Source organism: Biomphalaria glabrata, chromosome 1 (assembly GCF_947242115.1).
Source record: "Biomphalaria glabrata chromosome 1, xgBioGlab47.1, whole genome shotgun sequence".
Classification (NCBI taxonomy): domain Eukaryota; kingdom Metazoa; phylum Mollusca; class Gastropoda; family Planorbidae; genus Biomphalaria; species Biomphalaria glabrata.
In genome coordinates, this window is record NC_074711.1 from 27277899 (window position 1) to 27304214 (window position 26316).

The window sequence follows — 26316 nt, forward strand, 5'->3', positions numbered from 1 at the left end:
GAATTCAATCTTATCAACAAAGCTATTGCCTTTCAGAAGATGAAAAGTAGCCGTCAAATCTAAAGTTTGCAATCTCAAAACATCAGGAAATTGGATTTTCAATATTTTTCTAGCGTTACAGACAGAAGGATGGACAGACAGGCAGAACACACAAAACTATTAGTGGCTTTTCCCTTCTTCGGGTCGCTAAAAGGTAGGAAGTACAAAATTATAAAATTATTAACATTTTTCAACATGTTTTTTTGATAAATAAATTTAATTTCCGTTATCTGCATATATTGTAATTATTACTAAAGGACCCGTAGCCTAGACTTTATTATATTTATAGACTTTGTTTTGGTCCAGATCAGCCAAGTAATAGCTTTGTCCATCTCTAGATGTACACAGGTCATGAATGAGGGACTGTCCAAGTTTGGCCATTTCCTGGAAATATATTGTTAAAAATCTTTTATATTGTCCAAACAGTTATGTATGGACACACACGAACACACACTGACAGCAAATAATGTTTAAACACATGAAAACACAAATACACAGAACTGAACTAGCCATTAGAATCAGATGTCATAAAGTCGATTGCATTGAAATTACATTCTCTGATTCAATATAATATGTAAGGATAATGAGCAATATTTTGCAAATGTACAAGAATGTCTAAAAGTATTGTTCCCCATTTAGACCTTGTGGTCTATGGAGCAGATGATGTAAAGGTCATCTGTTTTTGTGGCCTACAGTTAACGAGGGTGGCATGTGGCCAGCATAATGACAAACCATCTTTACTTTACCCTACTAATATCAGGTACCCATTAGAGCTGGATGGAGGGGCCCAAAGATTCCGAAATAAAAAATCCCAGTCTTCACCAGGATTAGAACCCGGGCCTCCCATTTCAGAAGTCAAGCGCCTTACCACTCTGTCACCTCATCTCCTACAAGAATGTCTAGCTGATATAAAATAATAATTTCAAAAACAATATTTGGCAATTTGTCAATATGTCTTTGCCTTCGTTTAGGGATGAGCCCAAGCACCCATTTAAACATAAAGGCTAGATCTGATATTTGTGTTGTCCCACCTGGCATATTAAAACTTAAAGGAAAGTAATTTATGTTATCCTGGCAATATTTCAGTAACTTAACGTTAATCTATTTTATGTTTACTTATGTGAATCTACATATGAACCAGTGGCGTCACTAGGGAGGGTGCGGGGGGTGACGTCCGCACCGGGTGACACTCGTTAAGGGTACGACACCCAAGTAAAAAAAAATCACTTTGTGGATAACTGACAATTATAAAAAAACAAACGACATTGGCCAAATATTGGAACAAATTATTTACGATTAATAAATATATCTATATACTTTCTTTTTTCGTTTCGACTAAACATATTTTATTTTTTTATGAAATTTTTTCAAAAGGTTTAAAATGCTATATCATACTTAATATATCAAGGAAAACGTGAAACCTTACTTTCAGATGTTTACCAGCTGCATTTATGTATAAGAACACTGCTTTGATAAAAAATGTTTTAATCGAATCTGTGAATTTGTAGCAAGCACCATAATATCAGGATGCCAACCAATAGTCACTGTTTAACAAATGACGACACTCTTCAAGCATAAAATATTATTGAAATCTCACATTGGAAAGTAAATAAGTGGCTATTGAGATTTCTGAAGATGATGATGTTATTTCATTTTTCTGTAAATGCGACTAAAAATACATTTGACAAGGAAGCCGTTGCTATGATTGATGTAAAGAAGAAAAACAATGGAAGGATATTGTTACGTATTTCTGATTTTCTGGCTAAATGTACTAGGCACACAAATAAAAGAAACACTGCAAAGAACTTGACGACTCAACTTTCAGCTTTATATAACTTTATTGAATTATAACTATAACAATTCGTCACTGTAACATGTAGCGTATACGTCTTACATCGACTGTATCGACTGTAACGGCTCAAGTCCACTCTCTTCTACTGTCTCGCACAGTAGAGAACAGTATCGACGACTGTACTGACTCTTTTCACATGAACTCTCTGGTTTATAAAGAGTCCCTAATCGCTTGTCTATTGTTGCAAAAACACTGCTAGTACCCTCTGGAACAACATGGGAGGAAACATCACATCCTGTTGTTGTTTATACATGTCGATTCCAGAGGATGCCTGCTGCAGTGTCATCTCGCCGAGGTCACACGTAGTGACCTCTAACTGTCACTGTTCATTTGTCACAATGCCCCCCTTCGTAAATCTGTTCGTCCTCTGGAACAACACGTGAGGCACGTCCCATCCTGTCTTTGTTTACATGCATAGATTCCAGATAACACTCGGTGCTGTGTCATCTCGCCGGGGTCACACATAGTGACCTCTACCTGTCACTGTTCATTCGTAACACTGCCCCCTTCTTAGATCTGTTCGTCCCGAACAGATTCTATTTCACCACGGTACTGATGGAGTCGGTCAACGTGGACAACCTTCAGCTTGGACCGTGGACTTTTCTGTATCCGGTAGACCACGTCGTTTATTCTTTTTACGACACGGTATGGACCTTCCCAGTCTCTTTGGAGTTTCGGGGATCTGCCTTTTCGTCTCTGTGGGTTATAGAGCCACACTAGATCATTCTCATGGAACCCCGACGTATTGGCCCGTTTGTCATACCTCGTTTTCATCAGGTCACTGTTGGTCTTGATGTTTCTGCGGGCCAATACATGAGCATTCTCCAATCGTCTTCGGAGATTGGTGACATATTCAGTTGAAGACACTGGCGTATCTCTCGGAATCCCAAATAACAGGTCACATGGTAGACGAAGCTCACGACCAAATAACATCTTCGCTGGGGTATATCCTGTGGTGCTATGAACGGATCCTCTGTATGACATGAGGAACATGGGGATATGGGTGTCCCAGTCGTCTTGTCGGTCATCAGTAACCTTAGACAGATGTTGTTCTAGGGTTCTGTTGAATCGCTCCACCATCCCATCAGATTTCGGATGGAGAGCTGTCGTGTGAGTCTTTTCGATGCCAAGTGTCTTGCACATCTCCTGGAAAACTTTGGACTCGAAGTTCCTGCCCTGGTCAGAGTGCAACTCATTAGGTACACCAAAGCGACTGATCCAGTTATCCACGAGTGTTTCGGCCACTGTGATAGCTTCTTGATTTGGTATGGCATAAGCTTCTGGCCATTTGCTGAAATAGTCCATGACTACCAAGATGTATTTGTTTCCTTTCTTGGTTTCAGGAAATGGGCCTGCTACATCTATTGCGATCCTCTCGAATGGAACACCAACATTATACTGTTGCAAAAGACCCCTAGTTTTGCGTCGAGGGCCTTTTGCTGCCGCACATATGTCGCACCTTCGACACCATTCCTCTACATCCTCTCTATATCTGAACCAGTAGAACCGCTGACGAACCTTTTCCAGAGTCTTATTGACACCAAGATGAGATCCGCTAGTGCCATTATGCATCTCTTTCAGTACTTCAGCAACTCTCACCTTCGGTAACATCAGCTGAAGGCGATTGGATGTTCCATCAGCAGATTCCCAAACTCTTTTGATGACACCATTGACCAACGTCAGCGAGTCCCACTGAGCCCAGTACGCCTTGGTGGCTACCCCCTTCTCAGAGATGTCTTTCCAATCTGGCCGTTGTCCATTTTCTTTCCATAGAAGAATGGGAGCCAGATCTTCATCTTGCATTTGGTCCTCTCGAATCCTTTTATCACACCAGGGTCCGGAAACATCTACTCCGAGCCGAAGACAATTGACAGCTACCTCCTTTTCTTCAGCCCTCTTGCAGTGCTTACATTCTGCTTTGCAGGGTCGTCGAGACAGTGCATCAGCATTTTGGTGAATTTGCCCTTTTCGGTGCTTAGTTTCAAATTCATAGGTTTGAAGACGTTCGATCCACCTTGCCACCTGACCTTCAGGGCTCTTAAACGAAAGCAACCATTGCAGAGCTGCGTGATCTGACCTTAAGATAAATTTCTGCCCGTATAGGTACTTGTGGAAATGTTTTATTGCATCCACAGCAGCCAGCAATTCACGTCTCGTCACACAGTAGTTCCTTTCAGCTCTCGATAGGCTTCGACTGAAGTATGCGATGACTCGTTCAGTTTCATCCACCTTTTGGGACAAGACTGCGCCTATTCCAGTGTTGCTTGCATCTGTGTCGAGTATGAATGTCTTCCCTGGAATGGGGTAGGCCAATACTGGTGATGAGGATAGTGTGTTTTTCAGCCTCTCGAAAGCTTCTTGACATTCAGATGTCCAAATAAATGGCCTCTTTTGCTCTGTCAGTTGATGAAGGACCTTACAGATGTTTGAGAAATTTGGCACGAAACGTCGGTAGTATGTACAGAGTCCCAAGAAACTTCTCAGCTCATGGATATTACTTGGCGTAGGCCATCGTTTCACTGCCTCAACTTTGTCAGGGTCAGTGCTGACTCCGTCATTTGACACAATGTGACCAAGGTACTTAACGTTTTTCCTGAATAAGGAACACTTCTTTGGGCTGAGTCTCATTCCCGCACTTCTTATCCGTTGAAATACTTCCTTCAGATTTGCAAGGTGCTCTTCAAACGTTTTGCCAATGACAATAATGTCATCAAGGTAAACAAGGCATGTAGTCCAATGAAGTCCTCGTAAAACCCTCTCCATCAATCGTTCAAAGGTGGCTGGTGCGTTGCAGAGACCGAATGGCATCACAGTAAATTGCCAGAGGCCATTGCCAGCAGAGAAGGCGGTTTTCTCTCTATCATTGGGATGCATTTCAACTTGCCAATACCCACTCTTTAGGTCGAGAGTAGAAAATACCTGGGACCCTGCAAGCGTGTCCAAAGTATCGTCGATTCTAGGAAGTGGATAACTATCTTTATGTGTGACTTCATTCAGAGCTCTGTAATCTACACAAAATCGCATAGATCCATCCTTCTTCTTTACTAAGACAATAGGCGAACACCAAGGACTATTTGAGGGCTCAATGATTCCTTGCTGCGTCATGCCCTCTATCATGTCCATAGCTTCTTGTTGCTTTGCTAGCGGCAAGCGACGTGGTGGCTGTCGAATCGGTCTGGTGTTTCCAGTGTCTATTCGATGTTGTACCATGTTTGTCCGTCCGCAGTCTGTTTCATCAGATGGCAGAATATCTTCAAACTCAATGATCAACTGTTCCGCTTTGCTGTACTGCTCATCTGATAAATTCACTTTCATTTCTGTCAGGAGCTTGGTAATTTGTGGATTGAAAGGTTTGGTGGAATTAACGATCGTGATATCATTATTACAGTTTCTGATCAAGTCAAGAGTATTACATATTGCGATGGGGCTGTCTTTCTTTAGATGTCTCTCCTGTAGGCCGAGGTTCATGATTCTGACGGGCACCTTTTGATCTTTTCCGACAAGGACCAATGTTTTTCCTACTGCCATTCCGCTGTTGTCATTTTCAATGCCTTCCACTATCGCCGTCATCGTTACAGTTTGACCATGCTCTAACTTTCCCCAGATAATTGCTTCAGACTGAGCTGGCAAACTTGTATCTTCTGTTAAAAGGATTCTTCTTATTTGACCATTCTCTTCATCTTCATCCCCGAGCAAGGGAATCTCAACATCACCACATTTCAAAGTACCACCTCCGATGTTCAGAGAGAATTCACATTTCTGCATAAAATCGAGCCCAATAATACAGTCATCCGTAATGTTAGCGATCAGAAATTCATGTATAAATGACTGATGCCCGAGCTCAAAGTTTATATTTGTCAGTCCATGTATAGGCATCATCTCTCCACTGGCCGTCTTCAAGGAGTAAGAGTTCACTCTCTTGATTTCGTTCTTTTTGACAATGTCTGGACGAATGACTGAACGTGAGGCACCAGTATCTAGAAGAAAACGGTAATTTCGAGATCCAATTCTACCATTGATGTACAGACTTTTATTCTTCCCTAACACAGCGACTGGAATTATAGTTGCAGGGGCTGTCATGTTCTTGATCGCCGATTTTTGCCCCATAAAACCGGCGAAAGTTAGTTTCCCTGGTAGACATGAGCACCTGACCTTGCATCTGTCTCCGGTCTGTGCTGATACTCTGTTTGTCGGGGAAATCTTCTCGTGCAGTTCCTTTGTAGATGGCCAGGTTCTCCACAATTCCAACAACGTACACTGGTTCTATTCTGTCCTTCTTGCTTCTTATTTGGTCTGCGTTCTTCTAGCACTTCAGTTACCCTTCTGAGAAGTTGTGTAAGATCTTCTTCTTGGACTTCCAGCATACGCCCATGATGGATATTCTTAGAGGCGTCTTTGGCGGCTTCATAGGAGAGGGTGTAGACCAGAGCTTCGCTGGATTTGCGCTTACCACTGATTCTTATTGCCTTCTTCAGTTCTGGATCTCGAATAGCATCAATGAATGCATCAGTGATAATGACGTCCAGAAAGTCTTGTGCTGCTGTTGGATATGCCAAATGAGCAAGACGTTCTATGTCCGCCTCTAGCTCTTGCAAGGTTTCACCGGAGCGTTGTTGTCGGGTTTTCAACTGAACTCTATAAACTTCTTGTAAATGTTCGTCTCCGTAACGGAGCTCCATAGCCTTAACAATGGCAGCGTAATCTTGTTGATTTGTTATTGACTGAAGCAGTTCTGCTGCCTTCCCTCTTAAAGCTAACACCAGAGCAGTCGCTTTCTCTTCTTCAGTGTTCCAGTTATTAACCTTGGCCGCTGCCTCAAACTGTCTTTTGTAAACAGTCCATGAGATGGATCCATCAAACACAGGCGGCTTTATCTTCCCAGAGATTTCGGGCACTAATGTTTTTGTTCTAGTACCCCGTTCCTTACTCAGTTGTTCTTGGACATGAGTCCTTATCTCTTCCATTTCTTTTTCCACAGTGTTGACTCTCTGGTCAATCTTCTCGTTCATAGAGCTCATCTGTTCATTTACTTTTTCATTCATGGCGTTTATTTTCTTGAGGCTCTCCTTCATTAAGTCCATCTGGCCCTGCATGTTACTCAGGATCTCTGTCATATCTGGGTTTAATTCAAATATGTATTCATCTGGATCTTGATCTTCCTCAATAAGGGCCTGTCTTAGGCGTTCTGTTAGTGTTTCTTTGTTACCATTGAGCTGCAGACCTCTCTCACGAAGTTCTTGCCTTAATTCTTTGACCAACAGCTGGTTAAGTAGTTTCCTCGAAGACATTTCAGCCAGAAAACATCCCACTTCTGACACCAATTGTTACGTATTTCTGATTTTCTGGCTAAATGTACTAGGCACACAAATAAAAGAAACACTGCAAAGAACTTGACGACTCAACTTTCAGCTTTATATAACTTTATTGAATTATAACTATAACAATTCGTCACTGTAACATGTAGCGTATACGTCTTACATCGACTGTATCGACTGTAACGGCTCAAGTCCACTCTCTTCTACTGTCTCGCACAGTAGAGAACAGTATCGACGACTGTACTGACTCTTTTCACATGAACTCTCTGGTTTATAAAGAGTCCCTAATCGCTTGTCTATTGTTGCAAAAACACTGCTAGTACCCTCTGGAACAACATGGGAGGAAACATCACATCCTGTTGTTGTTTATACATGTCGATTCCAGAGGATGCCTGCTGCAGTGTCATCTCGCCGAGGTCACACGTAGTGACCTCTAACTGTCACTGTTCATTTGTCACAATGCCCCCCTTCGTAAATCTGTTCGTCCTCTGGAACAACACGTGAGGCACGTCCCATCCTGTCTTTGTTTACATGCATAGATTCCAGATAACACTCGGTGCTGTGTCATCTCGCCGGGGTCACACATAGTGACCTCTACCTGTCACTGTTCATTCGTAACAATATATTGCACGGGCTGTTTCTATAAAAGCGGAATATTTGAGATTTTGTGACTATATTAACAACAATGTTATGTAGATAAACCCATAGCTGAAAATACATCTGTATTGTTTAAAAGTTTATAAATGTTTTAATTGAACGACGTAAAAGATATTAGAGTCAGAGTGACTGTAAGTGCCTGAGTATTTTGTTTGACAACACATTTGACATAGCACACCTAACATAGCACACACTGATCAGATTCAGAAGTTACATGACATTTAAGGGAGACCAAAAAAGCAGATGAGATCAACTTAATATCTTAAAGTGTCTAGAAAAGGTTGAGCTTGAATTTATATGTGGAGCTCAAATAAATCAAATATATGAAAATGCAGCTTCAATGTCTGGAACCATAGAGGAGTAGACCTACAGGTAATTTATTAAGAACCAACAGAATAGCTATTTAATAGATATATATAAAATCCACTCAATATATGTGGTCAACATTTATTTTTCAGATATTAGCTTGTTGCCTAGCATTTTTTTATACGATTGAAATACTTTTTTCGTTTTGAAATTATTGCCACTAGAAGCACTTCCTTTTTTTTTTTTTGGGGGGGGGTGGGGGGATAGATGTACAAGAAGGCGAAATATACACAAGAGTAGGCTTATCTTAAAAATATTGACAATGTGGTGACTAATTAAGCCTTTTCTTTAACAAAGGCCTAACATTTTAGAGCAAAGTGTTATAAAAAAAAGCCTCTTCTAAAAAAAAAAAAAAAAGAGCACTGTGATTCAGAAGAAAAAGAAACAAAATTCTATTTAAGAAGAGAAAAAGAGGTTCATTCTTATGTGCATTAATCGTTTTTTAACTCTGAGCTTCATTTCATACTGGAAGCAATCATTGATGTAGCATATAAATATGGAGCAATCCAACCGAAAAATTCTTTATTTCAACAACCAACAAACTATTGTAGATGTCAGTTTCAAAATATTGGTGTAGATGAAAATTTTTCAAAAGGCGACATTCAAACAGAAATACCATGACTAAGAACGGATCTAAAGCCAACAAAAATTAGGAATTTTTTGAGACAAACGAACAATTGACACTTTCACAAGGTAGAATTTTATCAAAAAATGAGATTGTTAAAGATAAGATCTCTCACGGAGATCATGATACGTTTATGAGTTTGAAATCCAGAAAAACAGTGTAATTTACTTATGGTTGCATTGTTGCAAAATTAAACTATTATTAATGTCATCTTCGATTCCAAAGATTAAAAATGCGTGCAGAGTTTCACATGACTGCGTAAACCCAGTGAACTGTAGATAAATTTTAATAAACAACTAAATTTTAAAATTTAATAAACACCCATTTTACAGTATTATTTTTTTTTGTTGAACAATCAAATAGCGTAGGTAATTATAAACTATATGTAGTACAGCGCAACAAAGCATCGAAAACAGAAAAATATTTTTTAATGGGGGAGGGGACGGGGGTGACACCCTGGGCTGACCGCACCGGGTGACATCCACCCTAGTGACGCCACTGATATGAACTACACTATATCTTTTCAGTTGTGATACAGATTTATGCCTAACAAATTTGCTTAGAGAATGGAACAATTTCATGGGAGATATTTGTACAAATAAATTGATATAGAAAGTAGAAATAAATCTAGTACCTGGGTGATATTAGCAAAACTCAGTTGCCTCTGTCCTTTCAGATTGTAGATGAACGCTCTGGGAGGATAGATAGTTTGTCTGCCTGACAGGTACGGGGTCAGGGAGATAACTCCAGCAGCGACCACTTCTTGAGCTGGAATAATTTTAACAATCTATAAATGTGTCGCCTAACTCTCAAGAAATATATTAGTTCTATAAGTTCAATACAGTTTCGATACATAGGAAAAAAATATGTCATTAGATTTAGTACATTTCATTTTATCCAATCTTAGGAGCTTTCTTTCTACAAGATTATATCAACTCATTTCTATCTTTTTGTCTGGTAAAAGTGTGTACACATTCTTTCTCCCACACCCATTCTCGGATTAAGTTGAAACTTCGCAAAAGTATTCATGGGCATAGACAAGACATGAATCTGTTAAAAAAAAAGGAACCAATTTGTCAATTAATTATTAATTAATTATTTTGTTTGATATCGAATAAGGGAAATAACCTGTACATTATTGATAGATATAGTTTTAAGGGCGGAGTTCTTCCCCTTAATGTAAGCTTTGTTTGTTTTTTTAAAGGATTTTTTAAATTTTGCTTGTTATTTAATGTTGCGACTTTGCTTCCACGAAAACCTTATTGTTTCAATAATATTGGCTTTATATAATGATAGTTCCATTTCGAGGCATGTTACAATTAAAATAAATAAAGCATCTCCATTTCAGATAATGGTCCTTGCGGCAGATAATGTTAACCAGCTTTTAAAGAATGTGTCATGTAGCAATATGCAAACCATGGACCACCTGCACTTACCTGCCTTGTTGTAATATATGCCATATACTTTTCCGATGTTCCCCTGAGGTACTAGAGTTCTGTTAAATACTCCCGTCAATGTGGAATTTTTCAAACCAGCGTTATAACAAAGGGCCCTGTGAAGATCATAGAATGAGTTGTGATTTATCAATTTATATTTTATATATTTATAAATTTAAAAAAAAGGTGTAAGCTGGATAAATGATCTCATGCTAACCGGGTGTTGTTCTACATTACTATTTGAAGACATTTAATATTATTGTTGGAATTGTTTCCCTTAAATGTGTACTTAGACTTTCAAGCCAGACACATGATGGAAGCAAAGCTTTATCATTGAACTCACCTACTATTTTCTCTGTCAGCTACACAGACCAAGTCTTGCTCTTCCATTAAAATGATGCTGTGGGGAATGTTCAGTGTATAGGGCGTCAGTCCAGCTAATGAATCGAAATGGAACTCGCATACAATTATTGTAAACATCGAGAACTTTTAATACCACAAAACTTTTTTTTAATTTTTTTTTTATTATAGCATTATAATTATTGACATGACATTTAGTAGAGTTTAAAATCATGGGAAAGGAAGTGACAACTCTGGGAGATATGTGGAAAGAGAAACATAGAGTTGCAGATCTTAGAAAGAAAAAGGAGATGGATTAAAGGCACTCTAAGAAAAGATTCAAAATCAGAACTAGACATGCCCAATAATCTGGTCGTGCGGTTCGCGCGCTGGACTGTCGTTCAGATTTATCGATGGTCGAGGGTTTAAACCCTGCCCGCTCCCATCCCCTGTGGTCCTGCGGGAGGTTTGGACTAGGAAGTAATTATCTTCACCTAAGGAACATCCGAAACATGTAAAACATTTTTAAAACATTTTACAATCCCCAAGGCCCAAGACGCTGGAAGACCAAAAAGAACATGGCGATGCAGTGTACTAGAGGAAGCTGAGAGGGTAGGAAATAGTTGAGAAAGATTTAAAAGACCAGCAAAAAGCAGTGGAGAGTGGAATGTTTATACAGTGGCCATGTTCCAGGATGGCGGATGAAGATAACATTCATCTGAAAAGTAGAGATCATATTGAATTAAAATTTAGCTGATTTTAAATCTAGTGGTTTCAAACTGAATAATAAAAGTAAAACTAGATTTGTAACATTTAAATATTTTCTTAAAATTGTATTTTGTTCACAAATAGAAGAATGTTTCCATCAAGTGTCTTGAAACATGAGCCCCACCTCGTCCTCCAACTGTTCCCCATTGAGCTAGAACTTGTGCTTCGCTGGAATACTTTAGTATGCGACTGTTACAATACCTGTACACAAAAACAACAACATATCATTATATCTAGTAATATTGATGTTAGTGGTGATATTTTTAATATTTGCGTTGATGACTACCACAATAAAACAATAATTTAAACTAAACTCTTTAGACAGAGAGCTAGGACATTCTAACTGCAGATAATATAAACAAAAAGTTGGGGGGGGGGGGGGCTCCATTTCTTTAAATATGAGACGATTTTAAAAACATCAAACATCAAAGAAATGTGAGATATATATACGAGACTACCATAATGACCATCAGTAACTAGGTTGTTGTTGTTTGTTATTTAGTGTACAAAATACAGGTGATGAAATGCTATGTGGTCAGCTTTTGTGATCTTTTTAGCACTGCAGAATCTATTTTTCTGAGCTCATCTGTGATTGGTGCGTTATTATTCTTCTATTCAGCTTGCAAACACTTCATGGAAATTGGAGCCTGTTCTCGAAAACGGCCATACCGATTTCTCTAGAAATTTGACAGCTTGTGTATATCTTTTAAAGAAACTAAAAAACTAGATAATTGGCAACACAGAGAAAACTATGGTTTAACCATTATGATTTTTTCGGACTAAAATAATATAAAAATTAAATTTGGTCTGAAGTTCAAGACATTCTATATCTTGAACATACACACGTCAGCGGGTATTCCCGAATGAATTCATATAGAGTGACATCATGGAAAGCTAATTCAGACGTTTATTTTGCGCAATGTCTTCAAAGTCTAGGCCTATCATTGGAATTTTATATTCGCTTGAGTAGATTTATTCATTCACTTAACAAAGATTTTTTGGGGGGGAGAAGGTGGGATTACATCAGACAATTCTATGCAGACATACTGGCTAAGCTAACTGGATGTTCTTAGAATAGCCATTGATTATGACCTTTTAAGCTTGGAAATATTTGAATTTTATTTCTTTTTATTTATAAATGACATATAGATGGATAACAATCATTATTAATCTGGATATTTATAGACAGTAAAGTGGCATTCAGACGAGTTTACCCATCAGCAACAAAGAACACTCCGGTGCTGCTCACAGCCACTCCAGTGGGCTTACAAAAATGTTGCTGGTCACTGCCAGGAACAAACTTTACACCAAGTTCAAGGTTAGGTGTAGTTTGACCTTTGGCGAACCTAAAAATCTGGATAAGATGTAAGAGTTAGATTTTATTGTAGATCTTTATATTTTAAAACAATTCAACACGATACAAGCTATGACATACTTAACGACATCGAATACGACACGGTACAAGCCTTGGCATACTTAACGACATCGAATACGACACGGTACAAGCCTTGGCATACTTAACGACATCGAATACGACACGATACAAGCTATGAGATACATAACGACATCGAATACGACACGATACAAGCTATGACATACTTAATGACATCGAATACGACACGATACAAGCTATGGCATACTAAATGACATCGAATACGACACGGTACAAGCTACGGCATACTAAATGACATCGAATACGACACGATACAAGCTATGGCATACTAAATGACATCGAATACGACACGATACAAGCTATGGCATACTCAATGACATCGAATACGACACGATACAAGCTATGGCATACTAAATGATATCGAATACGACACGATACAAGCTATGGCATACTCAATGACATCGAATACGACACGATACAAGCTATGGCATACTAAATGACATCGAATACGACACGGTACAAGCTATGGCATACTAAATGACATTGAATACGACACGATACAAGCTATGGCATACTAAATGACATCGAATACGACACGGTACAAGCTATGGCATACTAAATGACATCGAATACGACACGATACAAGCTATGGCATACTAAATGACATCGAATACGACACGATACAAACTATAGCATACTAAATGACATCGAATACGACACGGTACAAGCTATGGCATACTAAATGACATCGAATACGACACGATACAAGCTATGGCATACTAAATGACATCGAATACGACACGGTACAAGCTATAGCATACTAAATGACATCGAATACGACACGGTACAAGCTATGGCATACTAAATGACATCGAATACGACACGGTACAAGCTATGGCATACTAAATGACATTGAATACGACACGATACAAGCTATGGCATACTAAATGACATCGAATACGACACGGTACAAGCTACGGCATACTAAATGACATCGAATACGACACGATACAAGTTATGGCATACTAAATGACATCGAATAAGACACGGTACAAGCTATGGCATACTAAATGACATCAAATACGACACGATACAAGCTATGGCATACTACGTGACATCGAATACGACACGGTACAAGCTACGGCATACTAAATGACATCGAATACGACACGGTACAAGCTACGGCATACTTAATGGCATCGAATACGACACGGTACAAGCTATGGCATACTAAATGACATCGAATACGACACGGTACAAGCTACGGCATACTAAATGACATCGAATACGACACGATACAAGCTATGGCATACTAAATGACATCGAATACGACACGGTACAAGCTACGGCATACTAAATGACATCGAATACGACACGGTACAAGCTACGGCATACTTAATGGCATCGAATACGACACGGTACAAGCTATGGCATACTAAATGGCATCGAATACGACACGGTACAAGCTATGGCATACTTAATGACATCGAATACGAAACATTCGTTCAATGCTTTTGTCGTTTTTGTTTTGTTTTGTTGTTTTTTTTTTGTTACAATGTAGAAACAAAGTTTTTTATTTAGAAAAAAAGTGCAACACATTTATTTACCTTTGGGTCATTGAAAACTGACTCGAAAATGTCATAACTACAAGTAAAATTCTAAAACCAGTCCATTTTTTGAGGACTGATATTCTTGTCAAGTAGAAAAAAGTATCTATACAGCGCCGGTAGGTTGGTGTGATGAACTGAGTTGTGTACTCTTCGCTATGTACTCTCTACTATAGGCCTACACAGTCTTAAAGGAAAGGGCAGACAAAACTTTAAACACACACCCAAACACACGCGCACGCACACACCACAAAGTCCAGGTGATGACTATGGACCATTAACTTAATTAGTAAGTAATTATGAAATTTGAGAAGTCAAAGTTATTGGTAACATTCCTAAGTTCTTCTTTAACGAAAGTTTTACTTGAATTTTGTTCTCTCTCTCTCAGTCTCTCTCTCAGTCTCTCCCTCACTCTCTCTCTCTCTCTCTCTCTCATACACACACAGACACTATAACTAGTAGAGCCAAAGTAATCCTAGTACAGCTTGTTAGAAACAGAAGAGAGAATGTATGTGCAGTTCAGAAAGATGCCACTTCCATACAACACTTTTTGTCTCAAAAAACATTTGTCTTTCATTTTCCCTTAATTTCTAATGACTAAAAATTTCTAAAATGACTAAAAAAATACTAGAAATTTATTTTATAACTATGCGCAAGTCAGACTCTGAGTGACAAGTTTTATTTTTCAAAAGAAATAGTATCCTGGTAATCATTTTAGTTTTTACTAAACAAGTTCTAGTTACTACCTGTTATATTTTAGAAATGTTAGTAAGCTAGTCTTCAACAATTGCTGAATGCAGGACAAGAAAGGTTTACTTGACGATGAAGTAGGCATGTGTAACATCAACATTTGAGGGCATGATGTAAGCAAGATGTAGACTGTAGAGTATAGGAGCTTACCAAAGTCCAAATAAATGTCAGGTATATTTTGGTTACCATTCTACGTACAATTAATTAAAGTGGCAGGATTCAAAAAGCATTTTTTCTAATAGTTATTAAAAAATCAAGAGAGAGAGAGAGAGAGTTTGAGGGGGTGTGAGAGAGAATTGAAAATGTGTATTTAAGTTTGAAAAAAAAAAATCACCTGGTGACGACCTGTATCAGTGACCCAGAGATTATCGTTGTTATCTATGGTCAGCCCATGTGGTACATTAAAACTGAAGAAACACACGAACATTTTGTTATTATTTCTATTGATCACGTGACTGAATTATTTTCTAAACACAAACTCTGAGTCTTGTATGTACATGATACATACATGAGAAGTAAATCAAAATATCTATTTTTAGAACAAAGCGAAAACTTTACTCACAAATTGCTTCCAAAACCAGAAATTTTTCTGCCCGTCTTAGGATCAAGTTTGAGGATGACGTCAAAGGCTATTGGAACCCGAGCTTCATTGGACAGAACATTTGAGAATGGGCGGTAAGTTCTGTAGATAGCAAGAGTTTGTTTCAAAGGTAGACATAATGCATGCATTAAAAGTGACTTTTTTTTTTTAGTCTGAGGAAGTCTTATAAATCTTTTTTTTTTTAGTCTGAGGAAGTCTTATAAATCTTTTTTTTTTAGTCTGAGGAAGTCTTATAAATCTTTTTTTTTTTAGTCTGAGGAAGTCTTATAAATCTTTTTTTTTTTAGTCTGAGGAAGTCTTGTAAATCTTTTTTTTTTTAGTCTGAGGAAGTCTTATAAATCTTTTTTTTTTTAGTCTGAGGAAGTCTTATAAATCTTTTTTTTTTTAGTCTGAGGAAGTCTTATAAATCTTTTTTTTTTTAGTCTGAGGAAGTCTTATAAATCTTTTTTTTTTTAGTCTGAGGAAGTCTTATATTTTTTTTTTTTTTTTAGTCTGAGGAAGTCTTATAAATCTTTTTTTTTTTAGTCTGAGGAAGTCTTATAAATCTTTTTTTTTTTAGTCTGAGGAAGTCTTATAAATCTTTTTTTTTTTAGTCTGAGGAAGTCTTATAAATCTTTTTTTTTTAGTCTGAGGAAGTCTTATAAATCTTTTTTTTTTTAGTCTGAGGAAGTCTTATAAATCTTTTTTTTTTAGTCTGAGGAAGTCTTATAAATCTTTTTTTTTTAGTCTGAGGAAGTCTTATAAATCTTTTTTTTTTTAGTCTGAGGAAGTCTTATAAATCTTTTTTTTTTTAGTCTGAGGAAGTCTTATAAATCTTTTTTTTTTTAGTCTGAGGAAGTCTTATAAATCTTTTTTTTTTTAGTCTGAGGAAGTCTTATAAATCTTTTTTTTTTTAGTCTGAGGAAGTCTTATAAATCTTTTTTTTTTTAGTCTGAGGAAGTCTTATAAATCTTTTTTTTTTTAGTCTGAGGAAGTCTTATAAATCTTTTTTTTTTTAGTCTGAGGAAGTCTTATAAATCTTTTTTTTTTAGTCTGAGGAAGTCTTATAAATCTTTTTTTTTTTGTCTGATGAAGTCTTATAAATCTTTTTTTTTTTAGTCTGAGGAAGTCTTATAAATCTTTTTTTTTTTAGTCTGAGGAAGTCTTATAAATCTTTTTTTTTTAGTCTGAGGAAGTCTTATAAATCTTTTTTTTTTTAGTCTGAGGAAGTCTTATAAATCTTTTTTTTTTTAGTCTGAGGAAGTCTTATAAATCTTTTTTTTTTAGTCTGAGGAAGTCTTATAAATCTTTTTTTTTTTAGTCTGAGGAAGTCTTATAAATCTTTTTTTTTTAGTCTGAGGAAGTCTTATAAATCTTTTTTTTTTAAGTCTGAGGAAGTCTTATAAATCTTTTTTTTTTTAGTCTGAGGAAGTCTTATAAATCTTTTTTTTTTTAGTCTGAGGAAGTCTTATAAATCTTTTTTTTTTTAGTCTGAGGAAGTCTTATAAATCTTTTTTTTTTAGTCTGAGGAAGTCTTATAAATCTTTTTTTTTTTAGTCTGAGGAAGTCTTATAAATCTTTTTTTTTTTAGTCTGAGGAAGTCTTATAAATCTTTTTTTTTTTTAGTCTGAGGAAGTCTTATAAATCTTTTTTTTTTTAGTCTGAGGAAGTCTTATAAATCTTTTTTTTTTAGTCTGAGGAAGTCTTATAAATCTTTTTTTTTTAGTCTGAGGAAGTCTTATAAATCTTTTTTTTTAGTCTGAGGAAGTCTTATAAATCTTTTTTTTTTAGTCTGAGGAAGTCTTATAAATCTTTTTTTTTTAGTCTGAGGAAGTCTTATAAATCTTTTTTTTTTTAGTCTGAGGAAGTCTTATAAATCTTTTTTTTTTTAGTCTGAGGAAGTCTTATAAATCTTTTTTTTTTAGTCTGAGGAAGTCTTATAAATCTTTTTTTTTTTAGTCTGAGGAAGTCTTATAAATCTTTTTTTTTTTAGTCTGAGGAAGTCTTATAAATCTTTTTTTTTTTAGTCTGAGGAAGTCTTATAAATCTTTTTTTTTTTAGTCTGAGGAAGTCTTGTAAATCTTTTTTTTTATTTATAACGACATACTAAAAAAATTAATTGTTGACAAAGATCTGTTCAGACTGATACATTGTTCAGTCTAGTCGGTGTTATGTTGACAAAGATCTGTTCAGACTGATACATTGTTCAGTCTAGTCGGTGTTATGTTGACAAAGATCTGTTCAGACTGATACATTGTTCAGTCTAGTCGGTGTTATGTTGACAAAGATCTGTTCAGACTGATACATTGTTCAGTCTAGTCGGTGTTATGTTGACAAAGATCTGTTCAGACTGATACATTGTTCAGTCTAGTCGGTGTTATGTTGACAAAGATCTGTTCAGACTGATACATTGTTCAGTCTAGTTGTATAACTTTTATGTATTGAATTTTTATTATAAAAAAATGAGAGCGAAATGTAAAGAAATCAAATTCCATTAAACGAAATTTGCACCAGATTCCAAAGCCATAGAATCATCAAGTTATATAAAATAGAAATACAAATCTGAAGTTAATGGACGGCTGCAGATTGCATATTTAAAATTAAAATGATTGAACACAGATATCTTGAACATATTTTTGTCGAGTAAAATCATAGATATAAAATAAACACATGAACTCCCTTCAGCGTAGAAAGCATGATCACTCGATTAAATCAGGTTCTTTCCCTTGCTACCAAAGAGCCTTGCTGTTAATTGTGATAATAAAGTGATCAATCTCTTACGTCGAACTCCATGGCCGGTTGGCTCTGTGAAAGACAAAAAGGTCTCCGGCTGAATCAACGTCAACACCGGCCACTTGGCCAATGCCTTGACCATCTACTGTAAACACTGTGTCCAATGTGGGCGGCACCTGAAGCATAAGAAACATTCAATGTTCGATGTGTGTGATACCAATTGACAGGCAAGTCAAAACGAGGTTTGCTTTAACAGTACACTGGACAACGTTTGGTTTGTTTAATAGCACACTGGTTGAAAGTTTATTTCCTAATTAGTTAAATGAAGTTCGCAGTCGAATTATGAACATAGAACTGGCTGTGTGTATGATCCAGATGAATTATGAACATAGAACCGGCTGTGTGTATGATCCAGATGAATTATGAACATAGCACTGGCTGTGTGTATGATCCAGATGAATTATGAACATAGAACCGGCTGTGTGTATGATCCATATGAATTATGAACATAGAACTGGCTGTGTGTATGATCCAGATGAATTATGAACATAGCACCGGCTGTGTGTATGATCCAGATGAATTATGAACATAGCACCGGCTGTGTGTATGATCCAGATGAATTATGAACATAGAACCGGCTGTGTGTATGAGCTAGATTATGAGCATTATAACAGAATACTCTTAGAAAACATCAAGTAATCTCTATTTATTTAATGTTATATTTAGTCGTCTTTTATTTCTTTGTATAACCACAACAAAGTATATGTATAAGCACAACAAAGTATATGTATAAGCACAACAAAGTATTTGTATAAGCACAACAAAGTATATGTTTAAGCACAACAAAGTATATGTATAAGCACAACAAAGTATATATATACGCAAAATAAATTGAGATCATAAGAGTAGCCCAATGTAAATGTATAAGCAACTAATGAATAATAAATGATTAGCTGCTAGATAATCAATGTTTAACTTACCAGACTGAAAGCCTGTGTTATAAATACACTCAGTAGAGTTGCATAGAGATATATCACCGTCATGATGTCACCTGAAATTACACAGCTCTTCAGAATAATAGCCTACAATCTACATGGTCTAGTGTTACACAACAGGTGTACAGACACAAAGACATAACACACATCAATACAAAACCAACACGCGCGATAATAAAATTTCTAGTTTGTAAGGATTGAAATTATCAAAGAATAAAAATCTAGAATTAAAACTCTACTAGATCTAGTTGTGGACTAGCTGGCTTCTCTTCTGACGGTGGAGCAATGACATAGGACACATTCGGTGTACTGTCAACTTTTGCTTGAAGTACTCAGTACTACTGCTCGTAGATGATTGACGTTTTAAATAAGTAGCGTTCGTGACTTAGTGTCAACATCTGCTACCGAAGTGACGTATGTGTCACTGTGTAAATATATCACTGCAAACAAGCGCCCACAGTGTCCGTAGTCCTTCTCGCATTTGGAAATGCCGCATAGCACAGATGAACAGTATAGATATAGAGGTTCACATCGGGGATCTGTGCGTCTGGGTTACAGAGGAAATATATTACACTTTACACTACTTTTACATAGACGACCAGCGGTGTAGCTACGCCATGTAAGAATGTGACTTCAATTTTTAGCAATAACTAGAAAGCTGTAAATCGTCGTAAACGAAATGATGAATTGGAACATAAAGATTTCGGATCTCGAAAAAAAAAAGATTGATGTCATGTTTGTTTATTTTAAAACCCTCATAGATTACTCTTGTGTATCTTCTGGGTGTGTTTTAGTAGCATAGTTTTTAAAAGGAATAGAATGAAAATGCAAGTAATCAAACTGTTTTGTCGTCTGTATAATACATATTGTAATATTATTGCATTAGTCAGATAAATTTAATTAGAAAATCTTTAAATATTAAATGTGTGTTTGTAGATGAAATAAATATTTATGTTCTTCCAAAATCGCGTACTTAAAAAATATGTATATTATGTTAACATAATTAGAAATACTTGCATTTTTTTAAAATTACGATTAAATAGTTTACAAATGTCATATGAAATCCAATCGAAAGACGAGCACAAAAGTAGTAACATTAGGAGTCAATTTTAACACATAATGAAACTAAATCTTACATTCAAATTAAATACTTTGCACTAGCATTCTCAGCCCCAGGAGACAAATTACTTCATTTCAACAAAATCGAAAACATCGGATAAAAAATGATTAGCCACCATAAAACTGAATAAAGCATCTGGACCTGTTGGTATTCCAGCTCTATTCCTCAAAGAACTAAGCATTGAGATAGTCCAGTGTTCAAAATACTTTTTCAGGCATCTCTTAATCAGGGTGGAGTAACGAGGGACTGGAAAGAAGCTAAAGTCACTCCCCAATTTAAAAAAAGGAGAAAAATTTGACCCAGATAAGTACAGACCAGTACCAGTATCCAGTTAAACAAAAATAATGCCCTTACTCCATACCAATATATCCATAAGAAATATCATGTGAACAGTGAAACACAACTAATAGGACTAATTGAGGATTTTTCAAAAGGATGATGGTTGAAATTTCTTAGACAGGACTTCGCTAGTGGAGGCCCCTGTCACAACTATCTGTGTAGTTGTATAGTAAAAATGTTCTCTATCTAATAGTTCCGCCTTCATCAATAGGTGATGACGTCATTTGCAGTATTTTATTTGTGTGCAGTAATTGCTCTCCCCTTGTCGTGTCGTTGTAAATTGTCATACGACGTCAAATTTTTCTTCTTGGTCGTTTGGTGCATTCCCGCCATATTGCTCGACTGAAGCAGGCTGTATCTTATGAGCTCTTGAATCCTCCCTATGTCTTCGATACTGGATAGCCTTAGCATTGGCCTTGGTATATATTCTTAAAGGATTATTTTGATCCCTATTTAGGGTGAGTTTTATTTCACATTGTAAAGTTATTCTTAAAAATAATACGTATTCGGTCACATTCCTATTTTGTAATTAGATTAGAGGATAATAAGAATTTGTTATTTGTCTTTCTATAGGGTCTCAGGTTTCAGGACTGAGGTTTTCGTCTCAGGATTTTCGTCTGAGGTTTCAAGTTTTGGGTCTCGAGTCTGAGGTTCCAGATTCCAGATTGCGGTTTTCTATATCCAGACTTGGTGTTACATTGTGACTTTGTGAGTTTTGGTACAACTCTGAACTTTGATTCTTCGTCGTGGATGAACATTTGTCCTGGCTAGAAGATACTTGTGTTACCTTGAACAGTTTACAGAATCTTTGTCTTAGAATGAAATATTGTGAGAGCAATGCTGACGGACACTCTATTACAAGGTGGTTATCATTGTATTTGAAATAATAATTCAGTAGTTAATGGAACGAGACTATGATTTAGTAATTTCGCATATAATGCTATATTTACTATATTCATTTATCATTACCATTGGTCATGTATCATTTCTTTGTATAAATCTCACTGAATTAAATTTATAGTTTAATTTAAATCATCATACACATCCTCCCGGAGGGAGGAGGATGATCGGAATTTAGTCACTGATTTTTTTATTTTAGGTGAGATTTTAATACTAAACTATCACTTGCCTCAGCATAGCAAGGGAGGTTTTGAGTTTAAAACCCCTACCAGGGGGGTTTTGAGTTTAAAGCCCCCTACCAGGGGGGGTTCGAGTTTAAAACCCCCTACTAAGGGGATTTGAGTTTAAAACCCCCCTACCAGGGGTTTTCGCAGTTAAATTCCCCTCTTCTAGAACACAAAACAAACAAAAAATGCAAACGACAATCCCCCAAATTTCAGGAGCACAGTTAAGGAAGATTTTGATTTTTAAACCCCCTCCAAAATTTACGATAAACCCCCTCTTCAATATAAAAAAAAGAAAATTACACACTCAAAATTCTACGAGCGTAGCCAAAGGGGTTTTGACTCTTTGAGTTAACCCCCACTCCCTCATCAGTAGGGTTTGAAGGTAAAAAATACCTCTTCAATACCCGGTATAAAAAAACGCAAATTACGCACTCAAAATGTTATGAGCGTAGCTAAATGGGTTTTGACTCAGTTTTTAATTTAAACCCCCCTTCAGTGGAGTTTGAAGCTAAAAAATTCCTCTTCAATAAAAAAAAAAATTACACACTCAGAAATCTATGAGCGTAGCATAAGGGGTTTTTAGTTTAAACCCCCCGCAAGCGGGGTTTGAAGCTTAAAATTACATCTTCAATGTAAGAAAAAAGCAAATTACGCACTCAAAATGCTATGAGCGTTGCCAAAAGGAGTTTTGAGTTTAAACCCCCCTTCAGAGTGGTTTGATGATAAAAAATACCTCTTCAAAATAAAAAAAAAATTACACACTAAAATTATTTGAGCGTAGCCAAGACAACTGGGAGTTTAGAGTTTAAATCCCTTTAGTACAGATGGATTATTTTTTAAGTTTAAAACCCCTCCAGATGGTTTTGAGTTAAAAATCCCCCTACAGAGCGTTTTGAGGTGGAAAACCTCTATCTTCAATATTATGGTATGGCAATCTGAGCATTAAAAATAAAAATAAACTTAATAGAATCCTAAATGCTGCTGGCAAAATCACTGGCAAAAAACAAACCCCATTTGGTCAGTTGTTTGAGACAAACATCTATAAAAAAGCTAACAAGATCCTCGAAATAAAGAATCACCCTTTGTGTCAGGATTTTGTGATTTTACCATCACAAAAGAGATACAAGACACCGATAGCAAAAACAAACAGACACAAACACTCTTTTGTTCCCCTGGCAATCAAATCATTAAATAAGAACAATCTGGTATAAACTTTGTCACATGTAAATTATGAGTGCGTCTGGTGTGAATGTACACTTTGGTTTCTTATAGTTATAATGTTTTTGTTTGGTGTAATGCACAAATTGTAAGACAAATTTCCTTACGGATAATAAAGATTATTATTATTATTCTAAAGCAAACTACAGTTACTAAATTCTATGACCGCAGCTAAATGGGGTTTTGAATTTTAAAACAAACATAACTCCAGAGATTTTTTAGTTTAAAACCCCCAACAGATGATTTTGACGATAAAACTTCGCCTTTCGATATAAAATCTAAAGCATACTACAGTCACTTAATTCCAAGAGCGTATTCAAGAGAGGTTACACATTTCTACCAGTGGCGGGGCTCAATTAATAAAGTGCAGTGAATAGTCATCTGCCGAAATTGAAAAACACTAAATGTGGCTCAACAAAAATGGCTAAGACAGATTTTAGGAGTCAGTTATAGAGATCGGGTGTAAATCAAGGAAATCCTATGCCAAACTGGGAGTCGACCCCTTAGTAACATTGTGACAGAGCGTCGCATGAGGTTTGCGGGACATGTTCTCCGACAAAATAAAGTAGGCATAAGAAGAGTTGCAATGACATCCTAGTACAACTTGGCGCCACACATTCGTGGAGGTCATCAGAGCAGGTGGGAAGAGGCCTCAGACATTACCAGTGACAGATTTTTGTGGAAACAGCTTGACGGTTAATGCGCCGAACGGAGCGGGAGGGTGTAAGTCAGTAAGAATAACACATTAGGTTTTTGAAATAAAACTTTTTAATAGCAGGAAAATGCACTATTGATACCTCAGAATATGCATTTTGTTGGCTTTCAATATCAGAAATCGTGCTTGGTGGCGGGGCTCCGCCCCGCGCTGGGGGAGCTCTTAGCGCTCCCCCAGACCCCCTTGCTAGCAATGGCGGAAGTCTACAATTTTTCCACCAACTCCAGGAAGAACCTATTCTAGAGCACAATAAGCGTCTTCCGAAAGAATGATGGGTCAGAATGTAACAAAGATTATATACACACACACACATACATACATATAAATATATTTTTTCGCGGGGGGGGGGGGTTGGGAAATCCCCCCCAAACCCCCCCCCCCCCCCGAAAAAAATCCTTGCTACGCCCATGATACACATCGTTTATTAGTCTATGTACAACTGGGTGTGTAAGGTGTGTCTGTTGGGTTAAGTTTGGGACTAAAAGTAATAATAAATTAGAAATTAATTATAACACACATACACATTACAATTAATATTACTTTTAATATCTAGACAATTTAATAATTTAGTAAATTAAATCTTAAGACCTGACAGTTCCATGCATGCTCCTAATAGCTACTTTCTCTAATTTCAAAACTGCTCTTTGTACCGAGAACAATCTCTAAGATTTTGAGCGGCAGTATGTAGACTCGTCAGCGGCAATAGAAAACATTTCAAACTCTAGTTTGTCAGTTTTGAATGGAGATTGTTACCCATATCTTTCACTCGCCTTGTAATCGTCATGAGAAACGTTGACAGCTTCAACAACATTCTTCTTTTCAGGTCACATTTCTATCGTCATTGCTAGCTAGCACTTTTTTGTGCATCTGCCGTCGGTAAATGGCTTCTTGTCTCTACTTACAATGTTAACAGCTCTGTAGCTAGCCTTACTGCCGACTTTTTTTTTGGTAGATATTCTCAGCAGTCTTCCATTCTAAGTGTAATCTAATAGTGGCGTCTTATACCAAGAATGCCTCTTATTTATTTATGTGTTTGGTTTCCTAAAGCTTTGTAAGGTTATATTCTTTAAAAAGAGCCACTATTTCTTTATAAAACAAATATTTTGTACCAATCCATTTATCTTAACGTGAGGAAATATTTTTTTTCAAACTTTTGCTTTTTGTGAAGAGTGTTTTTTTTACACTTTGTGTCGACGTGTCGGCGGGCCGAATGGATTCACGTCGCGGGCCGGATGTGGCCCGCGGGCCTTTTTTTGGGCATCACTATATTACACCATGGAATGGGTTGCATGAGTTCCCCTGAAGAACCAAGGACTTAGCAGAGTTAAATTCATTGATCAACATGCATGACTAGATTGACATAGGAACACACGTAGGACATAATCATCTTTTTTTAAAAGTAAAGTCTGTATTTTATAACATAAGATAAGGTCCAAAACAATGACTTATACTATAATACTATAATCGCGAGTAATAGGTCTTTTTACTATGCCTCTAATATCATAGTTACTTCTCATTCAAACCTCGAGAAAGACATACTCTCGTTTTTTTTCAATTGGAAGCTCTACTTTTTGTTTGAATCGGACAGAAATAAAGGCGTTGAATTAGTCATAGATTTATTACTATAATGTTTTTTGTTTGGTGTAATGCACAAATTGTAAGACAAATTTCCTTACGGATAATAAAGATTATTATTATTATTACAAAATTAATTTTTTGGACAAATGATACAGTTCTGTGCCAAAGTTGATTTTTAAATAAATGGGTAATTGACAATTATTGTTATGATTACAAAAAAATAAAACAAACAAAAAAACACCCAAACAACTCTGTACTGATAGGTTTGCAAAAATGTTACAGATTTGAACCTATACTGCTCTGTTTGAAAGTTGCGTAATCTGTACAATTATGAAACCTCTCACATTGTCGAACAAACCATCAACAGGAACATTCTGACCTGTTACATTCACTTCAACTCGACTGTTTCTTTGATTCTAGAACAGAAGTTTGTCCGTTACAGAAAGAAGGAGAGAATAAGAAAAGGAAAACATGAAAATAAAAGAGAGAAAGAATGAGATTGAAAAAGAGAAAAAAAAAAGAGAGATAGGAAAAGAAAGAATGAAATAGGGAAAAGGAAAACGGAAGGAGAAAGACAAAACAAAGAATGAAATAGGGAAAAGGAAAACGGAAGGAGAAAGACAAAACAAAGAATGAAATAGGGAAAAGGAAAACGGAAGGAGAAAGACAAAACAAAGAATGAAAGAAAAAAAAGAAACTTGAGAAAGTCAAATGAGTTGAACGTTACAGTCTAGACCAAGAAATGTAAATCAATGAAAACGTCG

At 36.5% G+C, this 26316-nt stretch overlaps 1 protein-coding gene across 1 annotated transcript; it reads right to left on the bottom strand.

The window, feature by feature from the left end:
• Window positions 1–235: 235 nt before the first annotated feature.
• Window positions 236–19871, bottom strand: LOC106059574 (peptidyl-alpha-hydroxyglycine alpha-amidating lyase 2-like). The gene is made up of 11 exons (XM_056030302.1): window positions 19695–19871; window positions 19441–19511; window positions 18509–18636; window positions 15710–15829; window positions 15482–15554; window positions 12612–12751; window positions 11522–11598; window positions 10634–10727; window positions 10291–10406; window positions 9489–9622; window positions 236–423 (listed from the first exon to the last, which is right to left on the bottom strand). The coding sequence occupies exons 2-11, from the start codon at window positions 19501–19503 to the stop codon at window positions 307–309; spliced, it is 1062 nt and encodes a 353-aa protein (XP_055886277.1). The 5' UTR covers window positions 19504–19511; window positions 19695–19871; the 3' UTR covers window positions 236–306.
• Window positions 19872–26316: the final 6445 nt, after the last annotated feature.

Coding starts and splice junctions, on each gene's coding strand:
- LOC106059574 (XM_056030302.1), bottom strand. CDS start 19,503: ATGACGGTGATATATCTCTATGCAACTCTACTGAGTGTATTTATAACA. Junction 10,407..10,633: donor GCTGACAGAGAAAATAGTAG/GTGAGTTCAATG, acceptor TGATCTTCACAG/GGCCCTTTGTTATAACGCTG. Junction 424..9,488: donor GTTTTGCTAATATCACCCAG/GTACTAGATTTA, acceptor ATATATTTCCAG/GAAATGGCCAAACTTGGACA.